Below are 23,019 nucleotides of genomic sequence, written 5' to 3'. Positions count from 1 at the left end.
TTTTTAGAGGTGATCTCTTTATTGAAAAAGTACCTGAGCCAAAACTCTGACCAGGGGGAAGAGAGAGAGAAAGGAAAAAAAGTATTGTCTTCATACATTCTAGAAAGACTTTGTCATTCTAGAGATAAAAATGAAGATTTAAATAACAAAAAAAAAAAAAATTCAAAAACATACTGACCCGTCAAAAGCACCCCCCTTTTCAAAGTATCAACTAGTTGGGAAAACAAAATGCCCAAAAAAAAAAAAAAAAAAAAAAAATTCAAACATTTCAGAAGATTAAAGCATGAAATAATAATAAAAAATATATATCATACAAATACAAATGGATCATGCGATGACATTCTTTAAATGGAAGAGAGGCTGATGCACGTCTTAAAAGGCTGGATCAGAAAAGTTCAGCCCAACTTTATGAGGAGACAAACACCGAGGTCACTGGATGACTCCTGGATCTACCGTCATGCCTGTGCTATTCCCGTGTGTACCGAATTTCAGTCTGATGGCAGGAAGAACTGCAACCAGGTCTTAAGAGTTGGAAGATGAAGAAGAGCGCGTGTGCTGTCGATACAGTGGTTAAAAAACACTAAAACCCTTGAACCTGATAAGCATCAAGGACTGCTTACAGTACACCTGCAAGTTGGGAATAACGTAATAGTGCCTTTTTAAACTAGATACCATCACAGTGCATGTAGTACTACTACTAATAATAATAAAAACAGATGAAGCATTTTCTTGGGGTTTTGATGGTCAAATCCCTTCCAGAAGACTGTTAGATTTAGATCTCTCTTTGTAGGCCCCAGCATGCATCCACCGGTTATTATTGCACAACACAAGGACCTTAAAATGCAGCCACACACAAACAAAAAAAAGTAACAATAATAATCTTAAAAGAGGAATTATAAGTATCAGTACAAGTCTGCCTTACTTGCTCGCTGCATTGTGACCTTTTTGCCCTCCCCCCAAAAAACGGATAAAAAAACAAAACAAAAACAAAAACACACAAAAAAGGAAGAAGTTCCATCTTGGGTGCAGCTAAACGTTCCGTTATTTTCTATTTTACAACCGACTAAAACATGCAGCCAAGAGCCTCCAGCGCATGGTGTCCATTGTTCCAGTCAAAGGTCAGAGTTCAAAGACTGAATGATTAAAAAGTGCTTTACGTAGGTCAGTAGGACTTCTCTCTTCTACCATTAATACAAAGTTTGTACATTAGCATGTATCATCTGTGAAGGGAAACAAGACAGCATGAAGATTAGAATTACAAGTAACAGGAAACAGACAAAAAAAAAAAAGTTTCAAGTTCAGGAAGTGCTGAAAAAAAACAACAACTTTTTCTTTTTTTAAACTCACCGTGATACCACCATTTTGTTTTCTTTGGGTTTTTGTTACATGTTCTTACATAAAATGAGTTATCGGGCGGTCGTCTCTGCAGAAAACAAAAAGCAGCAATTAGATTTAACATTTAACACGTGCCCACAAACCACTACCGCCCACACCGGGTGTCGCACACTTACCTTTTCTTTGCAGCTTGACAACATGCTGATAATGCTAAGACAAACTGATTGCACCGAGAGCGCTGGCGACCAATCTTCCGTTAGGATAGATAGACAGATGTGACCGTTGCTATACACATGCGGGTGGACAGGTATATTCTCTCCTGTGAACATTACCTGCACAATGAAAGCAAAGCAGACCACATAAACACAACTGAATATGTACAAATAAAAATCCCATGAGGCTGGCGAGCTTCATCCTAAAGAAAGAAGACGCATAAAAAAAAACTAAAAAAAACAACAACAACTTTGGGGTGGTTGGGGGTTACATGTGTGGTCAAAGAGCCAGCTCGGGGATGAACTTTGAAGAAAGCTAAAACATTCATTCCCATCAATTAATGACAGCAAAATAATTAGACTTGCTGCAGGGTTAACCCGCTACTGCAGGGATAGCAAACTCATTTTACTTTGTGGGCCACATGTAGCGAGCTGGACCAGTGAAGCTTTCCCTTTCTTCATTGTTGATTTAGTGACCGTTTTACATAGTGGATATTTTGTATACCTTGTACAGCACTTTGGTCAACAGACGTTGTTTAAAATGTGCTATATACCTATTTGACTTCTGTCGATGTAAAGATGGTTAATTATGGATTTAATCGCAGATATTTTAATGGAAGAAAAACAAGTGTAATTTCAACAGTATGTATCAGAAATGCTGATTAAGGCAAACCTTCTCGTTGCTCATTGTCCATGTTGTAAAATGACCTTGTCAAATTTGTTTGAAAAACCAAAACTTTTTCTGTCGTTTAAGTCCACAAAGCTGATTCTGTTCATCTGGATGTCCAGTTTTCAGTGGGAGAAACGTTTTTTCACTTATCCAAGTGACTTCTTAAAAAGTAATGAGATGTTTCCCCTACTGAAAACACAATGTCCAGATAAACAGCATCAGCTTTCTGGGATTTCCTTACTTGGATAATAGAGCACAGGGGAAGTCTTATCAGTAGGAAAAGCTGTAAGACTTTGGAAAACACAGTTAGTCCAAAACTTATGCCTTCTTTCACATCTTACTAAACTGTCCAGTTGGTCGGATTGAAGGCTTTGCCGGGCTGATTCTGGCCCCTGGGCCTTATGATTGACACCACTGCTCTACGGGGATATGAGGCTCTCGGATTAGGACAGAGGGGCCAGGACACGGTGAGAGAGAGAGGAAAAGCGAACAGCGTAGGGAGAGCTAGAGAGGAGATACAGCATGTTTTATAAAAAAGTAGACACGTTCTATAAAAAGCACTGGGCTACATTTGACTTTGAAAAAGGCACAAGAGTGAGGGCCAAGCAGGAAGATATGGGAAGTGTGAGAAGCAAAAAGCTAGAGTCAGAAGTGCTAAAGCAGAGAGAAGGGGGAGCGGGTAAAAAGGGTAATGAAGGGTTGAGTCAGTCTGGCACCAGACCGGGCCTCACGGGAGAGTGCAGGCTCCACATCATGAGGGGGGTGACTGATATGAATAGAAAGCACAGCTAGCTTTATAGTCTAAAGATCAAGACAAAAAAAAAAAAATCTCTTAAAATATTTACTCAAACCTCCAAATCACACCAAGCCAACAGCGTCTGTAGGTAACCTAAATCTTCTATTTCACTAAGATATCTAGTCTCAGGTCCATGCTGTGCCTTGTTCTAGTGCTGAATCTGTGCTCACCACAAGTTTCAATATTTCTAACTTTAGAAAAAGAAAAACAGAAGTAGCCTCTGTTTTGTTTCATAAGGTGGGCCTCTAATTTGCATGTGCACAACTGCTCAGAAATTGGAATCACCCCAAAAAACAATAAAAAAAAATTGAAAGCTTTTTATTAAACTCAATTATTTTTACAACAACTGAAAATTTCACAACTGAAGAAGCAGCAACTTTTGACAGTTCAGTGTCTGGAACATCAGCCTTTCTGGGTTCAAGTTCAATGAGGAAAAAAATCACACAGAGGAAATTTCATACTAGTGTGTGTACCATTCTGTCAGCAAAGTGTCTCTAACCAGAACAGGTGGAGAGAGAGGAAAAAAAAAAAGTTATGCAGCCCCAGTGAACCCAACACCCATCTCAATGTGACAGTGAAGAGGTGATTTTAATGACACTAGGCAGAGCTTCAATGGAAAAGGCCAAATCTGAGACTAACCAATAAAAGAAAACCAAGACTGCTAAACGCTGCATGCATTTGACTGAGAAAGGCTGGAAAATGGTGGTAAGATCAAACAATTCCACCTTTAAAGTGTTTCCAACAAAAATTGAGATGGTTCGTTTTGTAGTGGGTAAAGGAAAAGATTTATATAAGATTAAATGAGATGTCGAATAAAGAAGGGTGACCCTCTATTTGGAAATGCCATGCTGTAATCTGCTGGAAGCGGCATGACTAGGGATGGGTACCGGTATCTGACATAAACGGTAGTAACCAGACCAAAAAGCAGCGCACATTTCAGTTCTTTATTTCTGTGATTTTTTTCCCTGAGATGTCATACACTTTGGATTCTAGCCAATCATTTTACCTTTCCGAGTATAGTAGGCAGGCCCAGGTATGTACGTTCTTTTAGATCAGAGCTACAGATTAAAAATGCCCAAGGCGAAGCGGTCAAATTCTGGCTGTACTTCACAGCAAAAAAATGCAAACTCAGCAGCCTGCAACAAGTGCTTTAAGGTGATACTGTGATACTGTGCAAAGGAGGTAACTCCTCGAATCTGATGAAACACCTGGCGACGTATAGCATTTTGTTAAAAGCCGAGAAATGCACCGTATTTGATAGCTTGCTGCGAGACCTCACATCGAGCACATCTACTGTGGGTGTGGTGCCTGTTATCGGACCCGGAGTTAGCAACATCCCCCAAAAACCCGAAGAGTAGAGTCGTGGCAACTAGCCCTGCCAGTGTAGCAGAAATGATGATGGATGATGATGGCAGCAGCAGCCGTTCTTCTCTGGGTGAGTAGCTTAATGTTGTTTGTGTGTAATTTACATTGAGTAGGCTAACCACGTTATTAAATTAATGCATGTAAGGTGAACTAGCAAACACCGTCATAGTTACATGCGGCTGTCTTCTTGTTTGATGGCAGATACTCCCTTCACCATGGCCAAAAAGGTTAAAATGACCAAAGAAAATTTGGAAAACAGTTAAACATGAGAGGTTTTTGGACAAAGTTTGTGTTTTTTCCATTGATTAAGCACTGCTTCCAGCCAAGTGTGATACCATATATCCCCTATAGCTGCAGAAAAGGCTAACATTGTTATCTTTTTACAAAAAAAAAAGAAACAGCTGAACATGAGAGGTTTTTGGACCAATTTTGTGTTTTCCATTCTTTAAGCACCGGTTCGAGCACCGTTTAAGCACCGGCACCGTTTCAAAAGTACCGGTTTGGTACTGGTATCGGATAAAACCTAAACGATACCCATCCCTAGGCATGACTGGACCGCACGCAGGACAGTGATCTAAAGAAGTACACAAGAACTCTTTATAGAACTGGTCAGCTCGGGGTCTGTCTTTAATAAAGACGTTACTGCAGTCACCAGATCTCAACCATACCCATTAGATTACCTCAACAAATTTGAAACAACGATTTCTGCAACGGTTCTGTCAACGGTTCTTTGATGAAAGCAAAGTCTGAAGGCAAAAAAAACCAGATGTGAAAATTTTAGGTTGAGCCCAAAGTTTTCCAATTCTGTCTTATTTAAAGCTGAAGTTATTATTGGAGACTGATTTTAATCTTAAAAATTTTGTAAGCATTAAAAATAAAATAAAAAATTCTAGAGAATACTCTTTGATTCCACATTTCAATCTAATGATGATTAGTTTTAATTGCAAAGCTTATATTTCCCCCATGTGAATGACACAGAATGTGCAAATGACTGGTGGAGTGATGTGCAGAGCTTGGATGGCTAAAACATGTCAAAAAACGAGTAAATGGAAAAATAAAAAGCCTTTATACAATTGTAACAATCTAAACTGTAAGATTACACAACACTGTTTAAAATTTGACATCTTTGTTTTAGAAGATGCTGCACAGGGTTAAAGTTCTGGTAGGAAATCTGTAGTTTCTCCTGTGCGCATGTAGCTGTGAAAAGGCTCAACAGAAACTGAAGCTGTTATGCAAAAATTGTCAAGTGATTTTGATCAGACTTTGTTTTCTTTTCCACGACAATAATAGGATGAAGGTGAAAGAGAAGTTCCTCCAGAGGCCCCAGGAGAGGACTTCAACAGTGGATAAATCTGATAGTGTGTCCTTCCTATTTGAGAGGGTAACAGCTAAGTAGCTCAATTTATCTAATTTTCTCTACCTATTTTTAGACAGGCAGGCTCCTAATCAGTGAAACAAGACTGTTGAGTCAAACTAATCCCATCAAACATGGCTTCAGTGAGACTTCTGCACTGCTGACTGTCAGCGATTCCAAGCCAAGATTCATTGCACTAATGACCATAGAGCCAAGATGTTTCATGAGATTACAGCAGGTATCTAGCCGATGAATATAAAAGACTGTTTCTACAGCTCTTCAGTTTATTTCAATCGGAACACCACTGTGGACCATGAACTCAGGAATATCAATCTTTGATATCAAGCTAGGAATGGATATGGGACATTAGATCAGAGTAGCAAACGGTATAAAGGAAACATCATCAGACCAGGTTGCAAGTCCTTTGTTCATCTGCATCTCCTGCACCCACAGTGCAGACAAAATAGATCCATAAGACAAGATGGTTAATAAAGTGAACTTATAGATAGCTTCAGACAAAGTGCTTTAAAATGTTTAACATTTACCCACACACCTACGCACAAACAATAATGACTGCTGAGCTTACCTGAGGTGAATCAAAAGGATATCGACTACTAAATTTGAAAAGCAGCTGAAATTTCTCTCCTTCATACAGTGTGCCAGGTGCTCCCTCCATATCTACAATCCACCTAAAAAAAATAAAAGCACAATATTAAAATATGTCAAACAAAAACAAAAATTACATAAAATAACACAGATCACCTTGAGATAATCAGGGTCTAGTAGTCTCTGACTACAAATCAGAGTGATGTAAATATGAAAAAAGGCCATTTTCTTTTAAATTTATGGAGTTGGTGGAGGGAGATCCCATGTCATTAAATTTCAACATTAACTCTCTTAAATTACAACTTACAATAACGTAAAACTTAAAATTTCATAAACTTGCACAAAAAAACAAAACACATTTTTAGAGATTTACACAAATCAGAGGAAAGAGGAAACCACAAGGAACCACAAAACCCTGCGAGGTTGCCCACAATTTGCATGGAGGAAATGAGCAAATTTACCCTCGATTCACCATATTAGCAGAAGAACAGGCGCCTTTAAGGGACCCTGGGCCTATACAGATAAAAACAGCACAGTTTGAATGAGGTGCACCAATTACTTTTGCGACCCTCATTGCTGTGTGTAAATCCAAATCGCAAGAATCAGTTGATTTGTAGTTTTGGGGGGTTGGAGTAAAGATCTTGCAAATTTTTGACAGGATAAACTACTCAGGCTTTTTCCTTTTTCCTCATACGTAGTGTACTTGACAATGAACATAAACCTTCAGTGCTTTGGGAGAAAATGGCATTTCTATAAAAGCAAAGTTTGGTTTATGAGTGATAATGTGCTCTGTGTTCAATCTTACAATTCTGGAGTAGGTGGGAAACAATGACAGCTTCGACATTATTTCTGTTAATAATGTGCCGTTTTATAATTTGGCACCAGATTAACTAGAGACAAGTACAGAACCACATGTAATTATCATTAAAAAAATAATAATAAATCATACACAATGTGAGCTGCCGGTTCTGCAGTAAGTGTGTGTAATCAAAAGCTTTCAGTCTAACTCATTTCAGTGACATTCAATATTCAGCTGGGTTATGACAGTGCGTTAGTAATAATGTGATATTCTATTGATCTACTGGACAAAATCTATTTTCGCTTCGGTAGCCAGGCTACAGAACTCTGCTGACTGAGCTGCTAGCAATTCAATCCTGCACAGATGATTGCAAATACAGAGCCTTGGGCCTCTGGGATGAAAGACAGCCTACCTGCACCGCACACTCTTTACACACACACACAACTCAAGACTGCTGAATGTAGCTTCACTGGTGGCAAAAACAAATTGAGTGCAGAACAGTTGTGGGGCTCATAGTAGAATCCTTAGAAGAAAAAAGCATCACAATCTCTGCCCTATTTTTTTCCCATGCATCCAAGTGCAGACAGGACATCAGAGAGAAAGTTCAGAGCGAGGCCTGATCGTGCTCCCAACTCATGCCGAATACAGTCAGGGACTTCAAGGACATCACGCTCAATGTGCTCAAATTCCCTATAGCCTGGTGATTATATGATCCAGTCAACAAAAATAACACTGAGACATTTAGTGAAAGTGTAGGGACAAGGACAAATGGAGTACACCTGAGAGGCCCAACAGTGCTTTTAAGCAGCAGTTTCCCTGTTTACATTAAGTGACTCATTACACCATCAAGCTAACCAATATGGCACTAGCACACAATACACTTAAAAAACAAAACCATTGACTCTCAGTGTTGCTCGTTACAGTACAAAGTGTACTATATAAACAAAAGGTGCAAAGCTGAAAACACACTGACCCTTTATTGCGGTAACATACCAGCTTGTGTGCTTCTATGCCGAGCAGAACAAGAGTATGTCATACTCCAGTCAGGATAATAAAGACATTTCACTGACCACAGTCAATCGTGACAACAGAAAGTAGCATAAAGACACCTTGTGACATCAGAGCAGAGCGTTTAAAAAATAAATAAAAAAAAGACACACCTACACATGCCTTGTCAGAGAAATTATATACAAGGATCACAAGCCAGCAGGACTGGTTAGGAGACTTGGCAGTCATGCAAGGTATTTGTCAGACCAGGTGATTGTTATCTAATGAGGAAGATGCCACCATAACTGACCAGTGACAAACACTCCAATATGCACCCTCTCTTTCAGACAAACACTCCAATGTGCACCCTCTCTTTCAGACGGCATTGGAGGCCAGAAACCATGCCGTACAACTCGAAAAGTTAGTAGCTTAACAAGTCCATGCTTCAGCTTAGAAACTAGTCTCAAATCCATTTAAAGACAATTCAAGTCATATTTCCTGCTTATCAGAAACCATATGAAATGGCAACAGTAGTCATGGGGTTTAAGGGGATACATCACGACAACCAGACAGAAAGGTCAGCCAAGCAACCTCTGTTTCTAGCCCAACTCCTGCATGCCAGCCATTAAATATTTTATAAGGATGAATAGTGACACTGCATTAGAGACACTCTACGAAGGGCCTGTGGCTGCCAGTTGCTGGAATGACCCCAATTCCTCACCACTACACACTGCTGAGGCCGTGGTGTCTTACCTCCAGCCGCAGCTACCTTTATGGCATGCGGCATGCTTGCCACGCTACCCTTTTAAAGGGATGAAACCTGGCATTTCACAAAGCCACATGGTATTTGAGCAAACACGATAGGCATATCGGTGATAAAAACCCAGAAGTGCTGCCACTCTGAAACAAATGAGTCACATGAAATTTAAAAAAAAAAAAGAGAGAGAGAGAGAGAAGGACTTACTGTGTAATGGTGTTCTGTACACTTTTTTCATTGAGCGTCATTCCTGGGGGTGGATCGTTTTGCAAGGCTAATAATTCCTTTTGTAGCCTTTTCTGTGGGAGAAAACATGATTGGGTTTATACCCCCCAAAAATAAATTTAAAAAAAGTTGAAATACTGGATCAAGTCAAGTAAAATCAAACAGAGTAGTGGCTGAGAAATTTAGCACATGTGTTCATCAATTTTATTAGGCGGCCCATACCCGGAAAAACACTGATACATCAATGATATTCCAATGAGGGGTTACCGTTTATTATGTTTATTAGTAGTTAAACGTGACCCAAACAAAACGATTTCAAAGAGGTAAGTGTTTAAAAAATGTATGAAATTTGCTTTACGGGTTTGATTTATTTAGACGTTAACAGCCAGTCAACTGAACAACGCAGTTTCTGTGAAAGTGATGCACCTGTTCAGCTGTTCAGGAGGAAACTGCAACTGTTCGATCTGCGCACCGTCTGCTTAGCTCACTGTGGTGAGAGCCCGGCCACTTAACCGCCAACATTTACGGGAAACATCGGAGATTTTTCCCACTTCATATCCTTGAATTATCACGCCTTTCTGAGAAGAACCTACACACGGGCCAAGTCATCGACATACAGTTCCAGGAAGCTAGCTTCTACTAGCCTTGACTTGCTGTGGATGATGATGGGCTAGTTGTATTGCTAGCAAAGAGCAGCCGCTAAACCTGAACAGTTGAGGATAAATGTCATCGATTTTACAGTAACGTCACCACCACTTTGGGCAAATACGCGTAGGTAAATGAAGTGGTCGATAAAGTGCCAGGAAAAAAACAGTCGGGAGGTCCGGTAAAAATCACAAAATAAGCGATCGCTGTCAATTGTGTTCTTACCTGCATCGACGCCATGATGGAAACCCCCCCTCCTCCTGCCTCAGCGCAGAGTGTAGAAACGTACGTCAGGCGGTCACGTGATTTAAGTTGTTTTGACAGCAGATAACAAATCCACACGAACGTGTGTGTGCGCGCGCCACCGTCACCGCCAAGATGTCCGTAACATTTAGCAGATTTATCACAGCATTTCACCAGCGATAAAGACAACATAATATTTTTAAATCCACCGAGGTGAAATGGGACTTCGGGCACCTCCTGTGACCTTTGCTAAAGAATGTATTTTAGTTATTAAAAGACAGAAACTTCCTACCTTTGAGGTATAACATGATCAGACGCTTGGGTGGAGTAACCGTACCTAAAAATGAGAATAACATTGGTTTCTACAACCTCTAAGTGTGAGAGTAATGACTCATCATGACAAAATGCTTCAAGGAACAGACTTCCTGTGATCATCAGAGTATTTAATTACATTATTTGTTTTCCTGATGATGATTATTATTATTTGAGCTGCTTTAGCTCGTTATGTTATCTTACTGTCATTTTTTTTTAGGTGTCAGTGGCTTAAGCACAGGAAGCATATTCATTTATCTGTGTAAGCAAAAATTTTGAACATTTCATCCACTTGCACTGCAATTTGATCTAACCTCCTAATGTTTCCTACAGAGAAAATGTCTCTTGGTAGCCAGAGTTGCATCAGATGTGATATAAGCTCTCGGCTCACCATGGGAATTAACACTTAGGTGTATCACATGGCATGGCTGGTAAGCACTCCATATAGGCACCAGTCAAATGGATGGACACAGGCAACGTAAATTTCTGAAACTTGAATGTGCAAGGCAATGTTTATTCAGAATAATAAGATCACATCTATCAGCTTTCCATTTTTATGCAGTTTAAGTGATCACTGACTTTTTTATGAGCACAGAAATTTCTTCTATAACATGCAACACAAAGCCCTTATGTCATACCACTTTGTGGGACTTTAAGGAGTCTGTACCAATTGTTTTATCCTAGAGTCATAAATTCACTTCTTGATGAATCAGTGCCACGCTGGAGCAATACGAGCACACAGTGAGTCCTTTCAGTTATTTGTTCAGTATCTCCTATAAGTTTTTACTTTAAATCCACATTTAAGTATGTTAAGAGTGTTTAAACCACAGCAGTTACTGCAGTTCTCTTACGATAGTGTGTAAAAAAAAAAAAAAAAAAAAGCAGTATTTTCAGATTCAATACACATTTTTATTTCAGCATTGCCATGCTAATTAAATTACAGACATCTGAGGTTCATTCATTTTCCAAACATCCTTATCTGATCCATATAAAGAGTAAACCCTTTTAGTAGATTTCCAACTACTGATGTGAAAAAGCAAAACAAAACACTGAATTATCTATTTTAGTGTATACAACATCCCCACTGTTGCCTTTATCTCAAATATTTTTTTTTTTTTTTTTTTAACTTCAAAAGAGAATAAAAATAGGAAGCATGTTCATTGTGGAGATGGTACTTCATTTCATGAGGCACAAGGTACCAAAGACTGGAAACAAAGTGCTCACCAAATACGTCTTTATTAAGATGGTGTGGTGAGGAGAGATTTCTGGGGGGGCACATATGTCACATTCTGCTATTTCCATTTAACATGTTAAAATGTCATCTTTTAATACTAATGAAACAACAGCAAACCAAAGAAAAAGGATTATTTTCTTTTCATATGAAGTGAATAGCAAAACAAGTTAAATACTCAAAAAAAGAAGAAAAAAAAAAAACAACTAAAAATGTTTTAAGCTTTTTTTCCATTATCTTTGCAACTTTAGCAATCCAAAAAGTTTGCAGCCATGAGTAGTTCCAGTGCGATCTCCGGTGCGATGGGGAATTCGGGTATTTCTGTGGAGCTGTTGGTGTAACGGACCTTGTAGGTGAAATACATGCAGACCTTGGAGAGGACATGAGATGGAATCTCTCTGAAATTCACTTCGTTGGTTTCATTCTCAGCAAATTGTCCTGCAGATAGACAATATCATGTTCATACATTAAAAGAACATATACAGTGATTTCCTCAATGATGTAAGCTTAATTTATAGGGCGTTGTTGAATTTCTGCCATTGCTCTGCCATCGTGAGCAAAACTGGGCTCTTAATGTTGGTCATGGATTTGATGAATCTGGAACTAAACAGTTACTTTTACAGAAACTGTGGAAGGAGAAAAGATTCGGAGCCAACTGAATCTATAAACATGTTGCTAGACTTATGAAATAAAGAAAAACAGCATGAGGTATTATCCTGCTAATGTGTTTACACCGCATACTGCTACCAAACAGCCCTATCACAGTGGTTCATGTCTATGCCACTGTAGTTACTTTTCTGTTAAGGTGCACATCAGCCTACAGTGTCAAGTAAAGAGCTTCAACATAGATTTAAGTCTTGCACTGAGCATAACACCTAAAAACACCTTATTAACCAAAAAAGTATTCTGAAAGCTTTCCAGTGTACTGGCCCAAGTAGTAGTAATAATAATAATAATAATCATCATCATCATCATCATCATCATCATAATAATATTACTACATTTTATTTGAAAGCGCCTTTCAAAACACTTAAGGTCACTGTACACAGTAGAATAAAAAGCAACATAAAAGCAAGCAGTTTACACAATCATAAAAGCACAAGACATAAACAAATTTAAAATAGCAGAGTGGAGAGGTTATGTGGGATAAGCTATTTTGAACAAGTGGGTTTTGAGTTGGGACTTAAAGAGAGAGAAGGAAGAGATATTTCTTAAATCAGGAGGTAGGGAATAGGGCTGGGCGATATGACCTAAAATCCATATCGCGGTATTATTTGAAGCATGTGCGGTAACGATATATATTGCGATATATTCTTTTTTTCTGTATAACGTTTTTTCCACCCTAAAAATCCTTTAATTTTCTCAAAAATCGAGAGTGCGCCTTATGTATGAATTCTGGTTGTGTTTACTGACCTCAAACCGATTTTATGTAATACACAGCGTGCAGAAATCTGTCAAAAAATGCTTTAGTACAACTTTGGTAAGCTACGAAGCCGCACTGCTTGATCTGCTGTAGTAAGGAGCCTCACGGATTATCTGGGTCCAAATCTCCATCCGCTTCAGGTCCCAAAGTCAAACGAATACTGAGAGTTAAAAACTGTCAAAAATCATTCATCTTCAATAAAATGATCAGTGTTGCTGCTTTACCAGGTGTAACAGTTAAGTTTAACATCCAGGCATCCATGAAAACAGAATTTATTTAAATTTAATGGAGCTAGAAGTTAGCAGGAAGTTAGCTCACTAGTTTCCACCTAAACATGTTCTGACTGAGAGATTTTTGAATATAATGTTATAATGTTATAATATAATGGTTTATAATGTTGTGCTACGTGATCGCTAGCGACACAGCTATGTTAGCATAACATTAGCACAGTGAAACTGGAGGATGAACACCAACTTTTTTCCACTTGATGAAAGTTAACGTGAGGGATTCTGGTGGTTAGGGACACATGCAATCGCAAGGCAGGATGCTATACACGGGCCAAACTTCAGTCAGGAGAACATGCAACAACTTGGGAATAAAACAGCTGCCAGAGAATTCAACATTAATGAATCAATGGTATGGAAGTGGAGGAAGCTCAGTTTTTGTCTTTCCCCATATTTCAAAAGTGCTTCATCTCTTTGCTATTACTGTCGCCCGGCATAATTTGCAGATGATAATGGTTGTAGCCGCTGCAATGCTTTTGACCAAAAGAGGCGCAGCTTGATGACATCATCAACATGCTCTATCACGGTAGAGCGGTATAGTCAAAAATCTCTATCATTGGCCAAATTTATATCGTTTCTATCGTATATCGTTTCTATCGCCCACCCCTAGATGGAGCCAATAAACAGAATTCTGCATGATGATCAGAGCAGGATAGGCAATCAAGTAAAGTCGGGCAAAAATATTTACAAGTTAATTGGAAAACATCAGACCATATAACAGATATTGATAACAATAATTAATTTAAAAAAGCATTAAACTGTCCAATTAATTGTAATTATATGCACCTACAAAGATATTTTTGATCAGGGATAAATGAGGCAATGAATAATGGCATTTGCACCAATGAAATCCTATGAATAGTATTGCTAGCAAAGGGGGAGCACAGTGCCATCAACTGGAGAAACAGAATTAACCTGACTGAAAGCAATAACACCATCTTCTACAAGCACCACTATGCACATCTTTTACAGAACCTCATACACCCTCTAACAAAATTAGTCAAATAATAGTTCACATGATGATCATGTGGTTGAGGTACTACCACGTGATCATCACATTTCTATATGTGGGGTTTTTTTTAATTGCGAAAAAAAAAAAATCCAGTAAAAACAGCAGCAAAACAAACGTTACGTTCTTCAGTGTTTAAATACATTTGGTTCCAAATTCCAAATAACTACTCACACTGGATTAAAGTGGACAGCAATCCAATAACTTGCAGAGAAAACTGTGGAAGCCGTTTCTGCCACAAATTGTTATTCTTTTTTCCCGATCCGTAAATCAAAATTTTGATACGGCTAAAATTGGGGCTGCGCTACAGGTTAGCATTGGTCAGAGACTAACTCAAAACACTAAGAAAACACCTCAAAATTCACACAAAAATTTTTTTTTAGTTTAGTTTTTTTTAAGCAGATTGGCTGAAAAAAGCTACCACTGGAAAAAAAAACTGGCATGACCTTCAAAGTGCAACAAAATTACTGGAGAGCATGACCAATGAATGTATGTATGATAACATTAGATTACAAATCATTCAAGTTAAAAAGCTAAATTTGCTCCTTTTTAACAATGTCAGTGTCTGAATTCTCACCTGGCCCGCTTAACATGGCTTTGATAGTCCCAGATGTCAAGGCATGTTCTCGTTTCACAATGAACTCGTGGCCATCTGACGAGATCAGCTTCACATACATGGCATCTGGCCCTTCGCAGCCACCATAGGTTCTCTCTTCACCATCTGTGAAGTAACAGAGATGACAACCAACAATTTTAAACAGGTGTACAACAACAGCTACTGAAGAGGGACGAAGAAATGAGACCTTAGTGTGGCTACTTTAATGTGGACAAATGGGAATTGTGGATTTCTAGCCATCACTCACCCATGTTGTTCCGGGATTTCTTTAATCCTGAAAAGGAAAAACATTAAAACATCACTCTTTTTGGGGCATAACTTGCAACTCAACATTTAATCGGCTAGATTACACAACGGTTGCCACCGTGTTTGTCAAACTGCAGGTTGTTAAATGTTAACGCTGGCTATCCCGTCGAATAGGATTTATGACAAACGCCGCGTAAAGTTAGGCCCGTTAAAACAAAGCTAGCTTCCTTTCAGAGATATATGAACATCTTCACCTGTAAATCCTCTTCATCCATCATATCTAAATAACACAGCAATGACTGTGAATTTATTCCTCTATCTTACGTGTACGCAGCCGTCAGGGTTAGTCAGCTCTGGCTAGCCTGCTAAAACCTTTCCAAAAAATTGATATAGCTTTTTTATTTTACCGCTTCTTTACAATGTAAAACTCAAAACACATAGTTGACTTTGACATACGGCAATACATAAACTCACGCAACGTAAAAGATACACGGATTCTTACCACTATGTACCTTATAGCGTAGAGCAGAGATTGTGTTTCAGCTAACGTTAGCTACCAGGATGTTGAAACCCGGAACCAGTATGGGCGAACACACGTCCGCAGTAAATTTGTTCCGCAGAGTCGAAAAAGAAAACTGCCCGGCTCTTTGCTCTTATGTGTATAAAAATAAATAATAATATTCATATTACTATGGCTAGCAACCTTTTCTTTTTAAAAATAAAATATTGTCTTCTACGATCACAAAATGCGTGTCAGGATAATGAGCGTTTAACTGTCCGCTATTGTATATGAGTCAGCATATCGAAATAATACATTAAGGTAAACAGATAAGGCTAAATAAGCAGAAGAAGTAAGACATTTTCTGGGTTTTTATTTTATTTTATCATTATTATTACTTTTTTTTTTTTATCAAGAGCTCAGATGACTAAAATTGGTTTACGGGTCAATGCCTTGTTAATCCTATAGAGAGCGCCTGTGTTCAAGCTTAACCTCTCCGACTGTTTCCACTGGGTCTGTGACGAGCGACAGCAGGTGCTGATTGGACATGACAGAGACATTTTATAGGGCCATAAATCTGGATTCAAGAAAGAAGAGGCGGGGGAGGCATGTACTCTGTGCTTTTATATCTTCTGAAGTCCAGCCAGTACAAAATATTATAAGAATACAAAATATCATAAGAATATTGAATACATAAGGACAACATTACAGCAAATGGGGTGTCGTACGCTCAGATTCAGACTGTGTCTTTGACTGGACCTCTCTGCCTGGAGGTCTTCATGCAGGAAAAGTGATGACTGTTGAAATCTGAGGCTCACAAATGGACACAGAGTTATCTGAGCTGGGACACTAAGAGTAGTATACTGAGCATGCCTGGAAACTGTACAGTTTGATGCAAGAGTGATGAAGTGTATGTTCCTTACGGATAATATTGTGGGACTATGATATACTTTTTCCCACTTATCTAGGGATCCAGAGTTCACTCACCAGTGGGAGAAGGAATCCATTTTCCAAGACATCACTAGCCAGTTATTTATAATTGGCTGTGCTTGGTTCTGCCATAGATATCAGTGAAGAGGCAACGCCAAATCTGGTATTTATTTTTTATTGCAAGGATTATATGCTGTTGCTTTGTGCTCCAGAAGGTTCTATCACCATTGTTGCCTGTTGACTTTCTTTCTCTCCCTCCCTCCCTCTCTCTCTCTCTCTCTCTCTCTCTCTCTCTCTCTCTCTCTCTCTCTTACATACACAGACACACAACCAAAAACAATCACTGACCTTCCAGTCCCCCATTACACCATTAGTGCTTATGATCAGAGAGGGCGGGTGGCGGCGGCCTCTTTGATGTCCCTCTGATACGACCCACCCGGCTGCAGCTGCTCTCGGCTCTATTTTGGGGAGGCTGCTGTGGGCCCTTACAACAGGGCTTCCTTAAACCACACAAACACGCAGAACACATGCAAACACTCGTGTCATGTGCAGTGATACCATTCATCCCTGTGACAACTGAACTCTATACAGATCACACTTTCTTGTACCCACCTCTGGTGCTTTGGAAAAACTTGAGCCACCAATTATTTCTTTGTATTTTTCTAGGAAAATGAGAAACGGCTGCAGCTATTTATTGAAAAGTGGAAACATACATGGAAATACAGTGTATAAGGCAAAATCTGAGTTTGTGTAATTCTAACAACCTTGAAATACAGCTTTTTTCTTCAACACAGCCAACTCTGTTGGGGAAGCTTTCTTGTTATTTCTTTAAGTAGTCTTCAGGAATAGTTTTCCTATCAAGGCATGCTTTTGCGCTTCGAATCATTTTCAAGCCATGTCAGGTTTAATTCATCAATCCAAAAGACCTCTCGGTGTTGATTTTCAGTCAAGTTCTTGTAAAATTTGGCATACCTCCGTAAGCTAATAGTGCTTTGTGAATCACCTTGTTGGTGCAAAAATACTTTATAGCTTTCAAACTGTGTTACATTTGCCATTTTTAATAAAATCGACTAAAGAAATGGGAATAAGCAGTGTGTTTTTGTGAGAGACTGCTATTAACAAATTGCCTAAAAATACAGTTTAAAATTGGTTCTTTGCTAAATAGTCTGTTATGTGAAACAACAATGGTTCACCCCTTGAGTTTTGTACCGTTTATATTCTTACATGATTCACAGGTCAGTGCTAAGTAGCTTAAAAAACATTCTTCTGAAAATGTTCAGGTACAAGAACTACACTGAAAATCAGAAAAACCAGCCAATGTCCAAGAATAACCTTGAAAGCCTTCCAAACAGCCTGGGGAACCATTGCTCAAGATCACTTTAAAATATTAAAAAGAAAGTCTGGCTTCTTAGAAGTTAAATATAAAGAAGTGAGGGGTGACATAACTTTTGCATAGTAGTGTAAACACGGTCAAAGTTTCAAATAATAGAGTAAGTGCCTGTACAATTAATCCAAATGAGGCAAAAGCACAAATGTCGGAGTGCTCTAAGTGATCAGTTCATCTTTTTATTCTGCTCCGCTTGCCTCTGTATTGTGTCAGTGAAAGGGGATAGCTTCATGTGGTCATCTGTGCTGTGCACTATACCCTCGCCAACCTCCTGTTCAAAACCTCTGTTTGCAAAGGCTAGCCTATCAGTAGAGACTCAAAGAGGCAGTGGTCTTAGACGGAAAAGAGCTAAAGCAACTTTTTTTCAGACAGATCTTCAACTGAGTGGCCACACCAAAGTTGAGTATAAGATAATTAAAAATGAGTTTGAACTGTGAATAATTCAAAGCTACTCTAATGGAGTCCAATAAAGAAAATATGCATATGGAAATGACAATAGTGGGCATACTTTAAACACTTATATGCTGATTTTTGCATCATTAATGATAAATGGCAAAAGTGGAAATGGTGTTGTGGGAAGACTCTGTCTCACTTGTCTATATTTACCAGCACACACAATTTCCTCTTCTTTATACCACAGTTTTAATTCCATATCGGTTGGTCATATGTAAATACATTAGGACCATTTAAGGAGCAGTACAATGGCCTTGGTAGAGAAGTCCTGAATGAAACCAGGTCAGCATTATAGTCATGATAGGGAAAGATGGGGGGATGAATGTCTTTGGGCAATTCTTCTTCAGTGAAAAGAAGGGGAGTCTTGTCACAGTGAATCTGAGTGTACTGTTCCTTTAGCCTGCAGACAGCCATAGCGCCCTGCACTTCTCATGTTGGTCTTAATCCCATGAAGCTCAGCATCAGCAGCCCATGACATGGTTCAAAACAGAAGCATCTCAATATCAATTTATGCTAGTTGTTTAAAAAGTCTTAAAATCCATGAAATAAAAAATTGTATATGAACTTTTTATATAAAAGGATTTTATTCTATTTCTTCCAAAATAACTGTGTTTGTGTAATTCGATTTACCAGAAAATTAGTGAGAATGTAAAGTATCATATGTGGCAAAGTGCCGCTTTTGATATCCTGTCTTTGTTTACCTTGTACGGTGGTGGGGTCCTCTTATGTGCTCCTTTGATAAATAGGTGAGCAGGCAGAGCTGTTGATCAAACAAATGGGTTGAGGAGAAATAGGTGCTGACATAGTAGTATTTAGCAGCTAATGGTGAAAGCAGTAGGATGAAACAATGCACTCCGAGTCAGTGAAGCACAATTATCACGAGCCATGCATTAATGGTACACTCCTGGCATTGTGACGATGAGTGTAAAACCCCAACTTATGCTTCCGTTAAGACGAAGCCATTCGCAGCAAATAGTGCATGAGGAAAAATAGCATCCTCCAAATCTTTGCGAAGTCTTTTCTGGCTTGCCTCAAGTTTATATATCTATTTAATGTAGTTCACGCACAATGAAAGCTTCAGCAGACAGATAAGTGGATGTGACAACCATTTACTTTGAGTAGCTTGAGGCTAATGCGTTATGTTGAGGCTTGCTTGTTTGAACTATTATGACTCACCCTACAGACCCCTGTGATAAAACCTTCACCATGACTCACATGTCACTAAATAAACAGGACATGGAGGTCCTTGTGCTCAAATGGCATGCGTTGCTCTCTTAGAGTCCCAAAGAAGTGGCACATTGAGGCCCGACAAGTGAAAAATGAATCTGGTGCGTGTTTAAATAATGCAGGTAATTGTTTATTTAAAAGTGACAGGTTTACAGTTTGATAACTGCTATTTGGTTGTGTTTGTGTAAATATGAGGAACAGATGAGGTGATGCTAAGCAAGGCAAGCAATGCCAAGCATGGAAAGGGGATCTGCTTAATACTGATGTCTTAGCAACACTTCTGAAAAACGCTGCCCACTGATATCTCCTCACTGCTTACTAGCATTAATCCAATTTTAGAACTGAGCTGCTTTTTGCTCTGAAGGTGGAGGCTTGGTCTCAGTTTGTTTGACCAATCGGCAGCAAATTTCAATTTGCTGCCCAAGTCCTTAGTTTCTATTAAGGCTACCTGTTTAGAACATAATTATAAGCACTATATAAATATTGTTTTAGAAAGGCTAAATATAAGGGAAAAAATGTATGTCAGGTGTCTGCTTGTGTATTTTCTCTGCTCTCCCACACTCACCTCACGCCCACTAAACTGGGTGTAGAATCTCCACCCTGGTTCAAAATTATAGCTGTCAAAGAATTTTGTTAAATGGCCTCTATAAGAAGGTACGATATGCTTATAAGGTTTTGGTTTATATTTGTCCAACTCAGCCTGTGCAACCAAATCTTGCCCCACTTGCTCTGCCTTATTAGAATAGTAACAGAGATATTCTATACTATTACTGACAAGTTCTGCTTCACATAGGGGTTTTAGTTGCCAGGAATATATACCCTCCAGAATATTCCAGAGGGACACAGTCTGAACAGCAATCCGACACCGTAAAACCATCAAATTAAAAACAAAACAAAAAATCTCCCAGGTTTGCTTTTTTCTCTTGGAGTCAGGGCAGAGACCACGGCAAGTGCAACGACATGGTGTTGCTGATTCCAGGCAGGTGCCCCTGCTGGCGTAACATGACACTAATCCAGGGCTGATCAGTGGTGGAAACAGTATAAACTGACTCGAGACAAATTGGGGCACCTGCGTGCTTCTGAACAGCTAATGTGAGACCCTGACTAAGATACTTTGATTTCGTGCCTGGTGTTTTTCCCCCTGGATCTCATTATCAGAAGGTCAACATGAGGTCACTGTTGCATGGAGATAGGTGGGAGTGAACATGAGACTAGAATTTAAAACATTTTTACAAGACAAGTAGAAATCCTTGTATCCTTCCAATGAAATCTATCTGTTGATTTTATTTGGAATTACTTGTGTTGCATGTATGCTGTCCTCTATAATATACTCACCAGCCATTTCATTTGGTATCAGGTTTGATCCTGTTTTGCCTTCTTAACCACCTTAATTCTCCATGGCATAGATTCAACAAGGTGCTGGAAACATTCCTGAGATTCTGGTCCATATTGACATGTTTGCATCACACAGTTGCTGCTGATTGGTCAGCTGCACATGCACGATGCCCGTCTCCTGTTCCATCACATCTGAAAGGTGTTCAAATGTGGATTGAGATCTGGTGACTAGTGGAGGCCATTTGAGCACAGCGAGCTCACTGTCATGTTAAAGAAAGTTTGAGCTTTGTCGGGTGTTATCCTGCTTGAAGCAGCTATCAGAAGATGGGTACACTGTGGTCATAAAAGTAGACATGGTCAGGAGCAATACTGAGGCAGGTTGTAGCGTGTAAATGATGCTCAGTTGTTATTGAGAGGCCCAAAGTGTGTCAAGAAAATATTCTTCATACCATTACACTACCACCAGGCTGAACCGTAAATACGAGGCAGGATGAATCTATGCTTCCATGTTGTTTTGACCCTACCATTTGAATGTCACAGCAGAAATCGAAGCTCATCAGACCAGGCAACATTTTTCCAGTCTTCTACTGTACAGTTTTGGTGATCCCCTGCAAATCTTACCCTTAGTTTCCTGTTCTTAGCTAGTGGTCTTCTGCTGCTGTAGCACATCTACTTCACGGCTTGATATGTGGCACATTTAAAGATGCTTTGATTGTAATTACAGCTTTTTTTTTTAGTTACTAGCCATTCTTCTCTGATCCATGGCCTCAACAAGGCCTTTTTACCCAAGGAACGGCTGCTAAGTTGATATTTTCTTGTTTTTGGACCATTCTCTGTGAACCCCGGAGATGGTGCTATCCCAGTTTAGGGATAGCACTGAGGTGATACCTGAAAGGTGAACTGAATGGTAAACGAGGATCAAAATACAAGAAGAAAGCATAATGTTGTTTAACAAGGCATAACATCTTTATTGTTATACACATAACTTCATCTCCAAAGACTTTGCACAAATCAGTGGGGTAATATGAACCTTGCGATATCAAAAGTCTCCCACAGTTTCTTGTTATTTCCTAAAATACTCAAACAAATACATCTGCTTTCCACATCCCCAATGGTACATACAGTACATCCAATTAGAAATAAAGATATTTTTTTTCCACTGTCAAACATTATCATATGTGCATTACATTACCAATTACAAACAAGTTATATTCATTGTCAAAATAGGTGTGCAAATTGTTAGAAAAATACCAACTCATACCAGATTCTGGATTGTGCTCTGTAAAAATCCTTATAAATAGTATATAATAATCTATATAAATGTCTCTAACATGCAATGTTGCAATTCAAAAAAATATCCCATAAACAGACAGTTCAGGTAAACCCTCTGAAACTCCAACCTTAACCTTTATTTGTCTACACCATAATTTTCTTTAAATAAATGTCAGTAGTTAGTTTTTCAGTAGTTTGGTGGACGGTTTGCAAACATCAAACTGGTTGAAGTGTTCTCGAAAAGTAACGTGCTACTCATTCCTCCACCAAGGCTGGTGATGGATACCATTTGTGTGTTTGCCAGCAACGTTATGCAATAACTACTGAGGCCAATTTTCATGAAACGTGGTGGAGAGGTGGACTATGGGCAAAGGAAGAATTTATTGAATTTTGGTGCAGGTTGGATCACTTCCTTTAAAACTGTGAAACAGGCTGCTGGCCTTAGTGGAGGATGAGCGCTCAACTAGTTTCATAAGAGACATTATAGTAAAGTTGACCTACCAAGAAAAAAAAGGACTGCATTAAAGAAAATCTAGACATTTTAAAGCCCTTTCTGTGATGACCAGTGTTCACAAACACATCAGCTATACAATGAATAAATAATTAATCTTGGTACAGGTGACAGTAAATGTCCGCCGTATATAAATAACCACTTTGAAAATCAAAGAAACTCATGCCATACCTGCAACAAAGACTACAAGCAGCTACGATGAGGCAAGTTAAAAGCATGGTTCAGGTGATGACAACAGTCAGAGTATTTCCCACATACAACGAAGTTAAGACAAGGATGGCATTTCTCCC

The 23,019-nt window shown here is 39.0% G+C and overlaps 2 protein-coding genes across 4 annotated transcripts; both read right to left on the bottom strand.

Annotated features, from left to right (window-relative positions):
• On the bottom strand, positions 1 to 10,079 carry ube2wb (ubiquitin conjugating enzyme E2 Wb). Its single transcript, XM_085172086.1, has 6 exons — positions 9,977 to 10,079; positions 9,089 to 9,180; positions 6,319 to 6,421; positions 1,512 to 1,667; positions 1,348 to 1,423; positions 1 to 1,220 (listed from the first exon to the last, which is right to left on the bottom strand). Exons 1-6 carry the CDS (start codon positions 9,989 to 9,991, stop codon positions 1,207 to 1,209), a joined length of 456 nt encoding a protein of 151 aa, XP_085028212.1. The 5' UTR covers positions 9,992 to 10,079; the 3' UTR covers positions 1 to 1,206.
• A 1,114-nt stretch (positions 10,080 to 11,193) lies between these two features.
• Positions 11,194 to 15,735, bottom strand: eloca (elongin C paralog a). Of its 3 annotated transcripts, none has more exons than XM_085172087.1 (4): positions 15,628 to 15,735; positions 15,117 to 15,143; positions 14,831 to 14,974; positions 11,194 to 11,975 (listed from the first exon to the last, which is right to left on the bottom strand). In XM_085172087.1, the coding sequence occupies exons 2-4, from the start codon at positions 15,118 to 15,120 to the stop codon at positions 11,785 to 11,787; spliced, it is 339 nt and encodes a 112-aa protein (XP_085028213.1). In that variant the 5' UTR covers positions 15,121 to 15,143; positions 15,628 to 15,735; the 3' UTR covers positions 11,194 to 11,784. The 3 variants fall into 3 exon arrangements, with proteins under 3 accessions (XP_085028213.1, XP_085028214.1, XP_085028215.1); XM_085172088.1 differs by having other exon boundaries at positions 15,618 to 15,723; XM_085172089.1 differs by lacking the exon at positions 15,628 to 15,735 and adding an exon at positions 15,370 to 15,558.
• Between the last annotated feature and the right edge of the window lie 7,284 nt (positions 15,736 to 23,019).

This window comes from Neolamprologus multifasciatus, chromosome 9 (genome assembly GCF_963576455.1).
Source record: "Neolamprologus multifasciatus chromosome 9, fNeoMul1.2, whole genome shotgun sequence".
Classification (NCBI taxonomy): domain Eukaryota; kingdom Metazoa; phylum Chordata; class Actinopteri; order Cichliformes; family Cichlidae; genus Neolamprologus; species Neolamprologus multifasciatus.
This window is presented reverse-complemented; position numbering and strand designations above follow the sequence as displayed.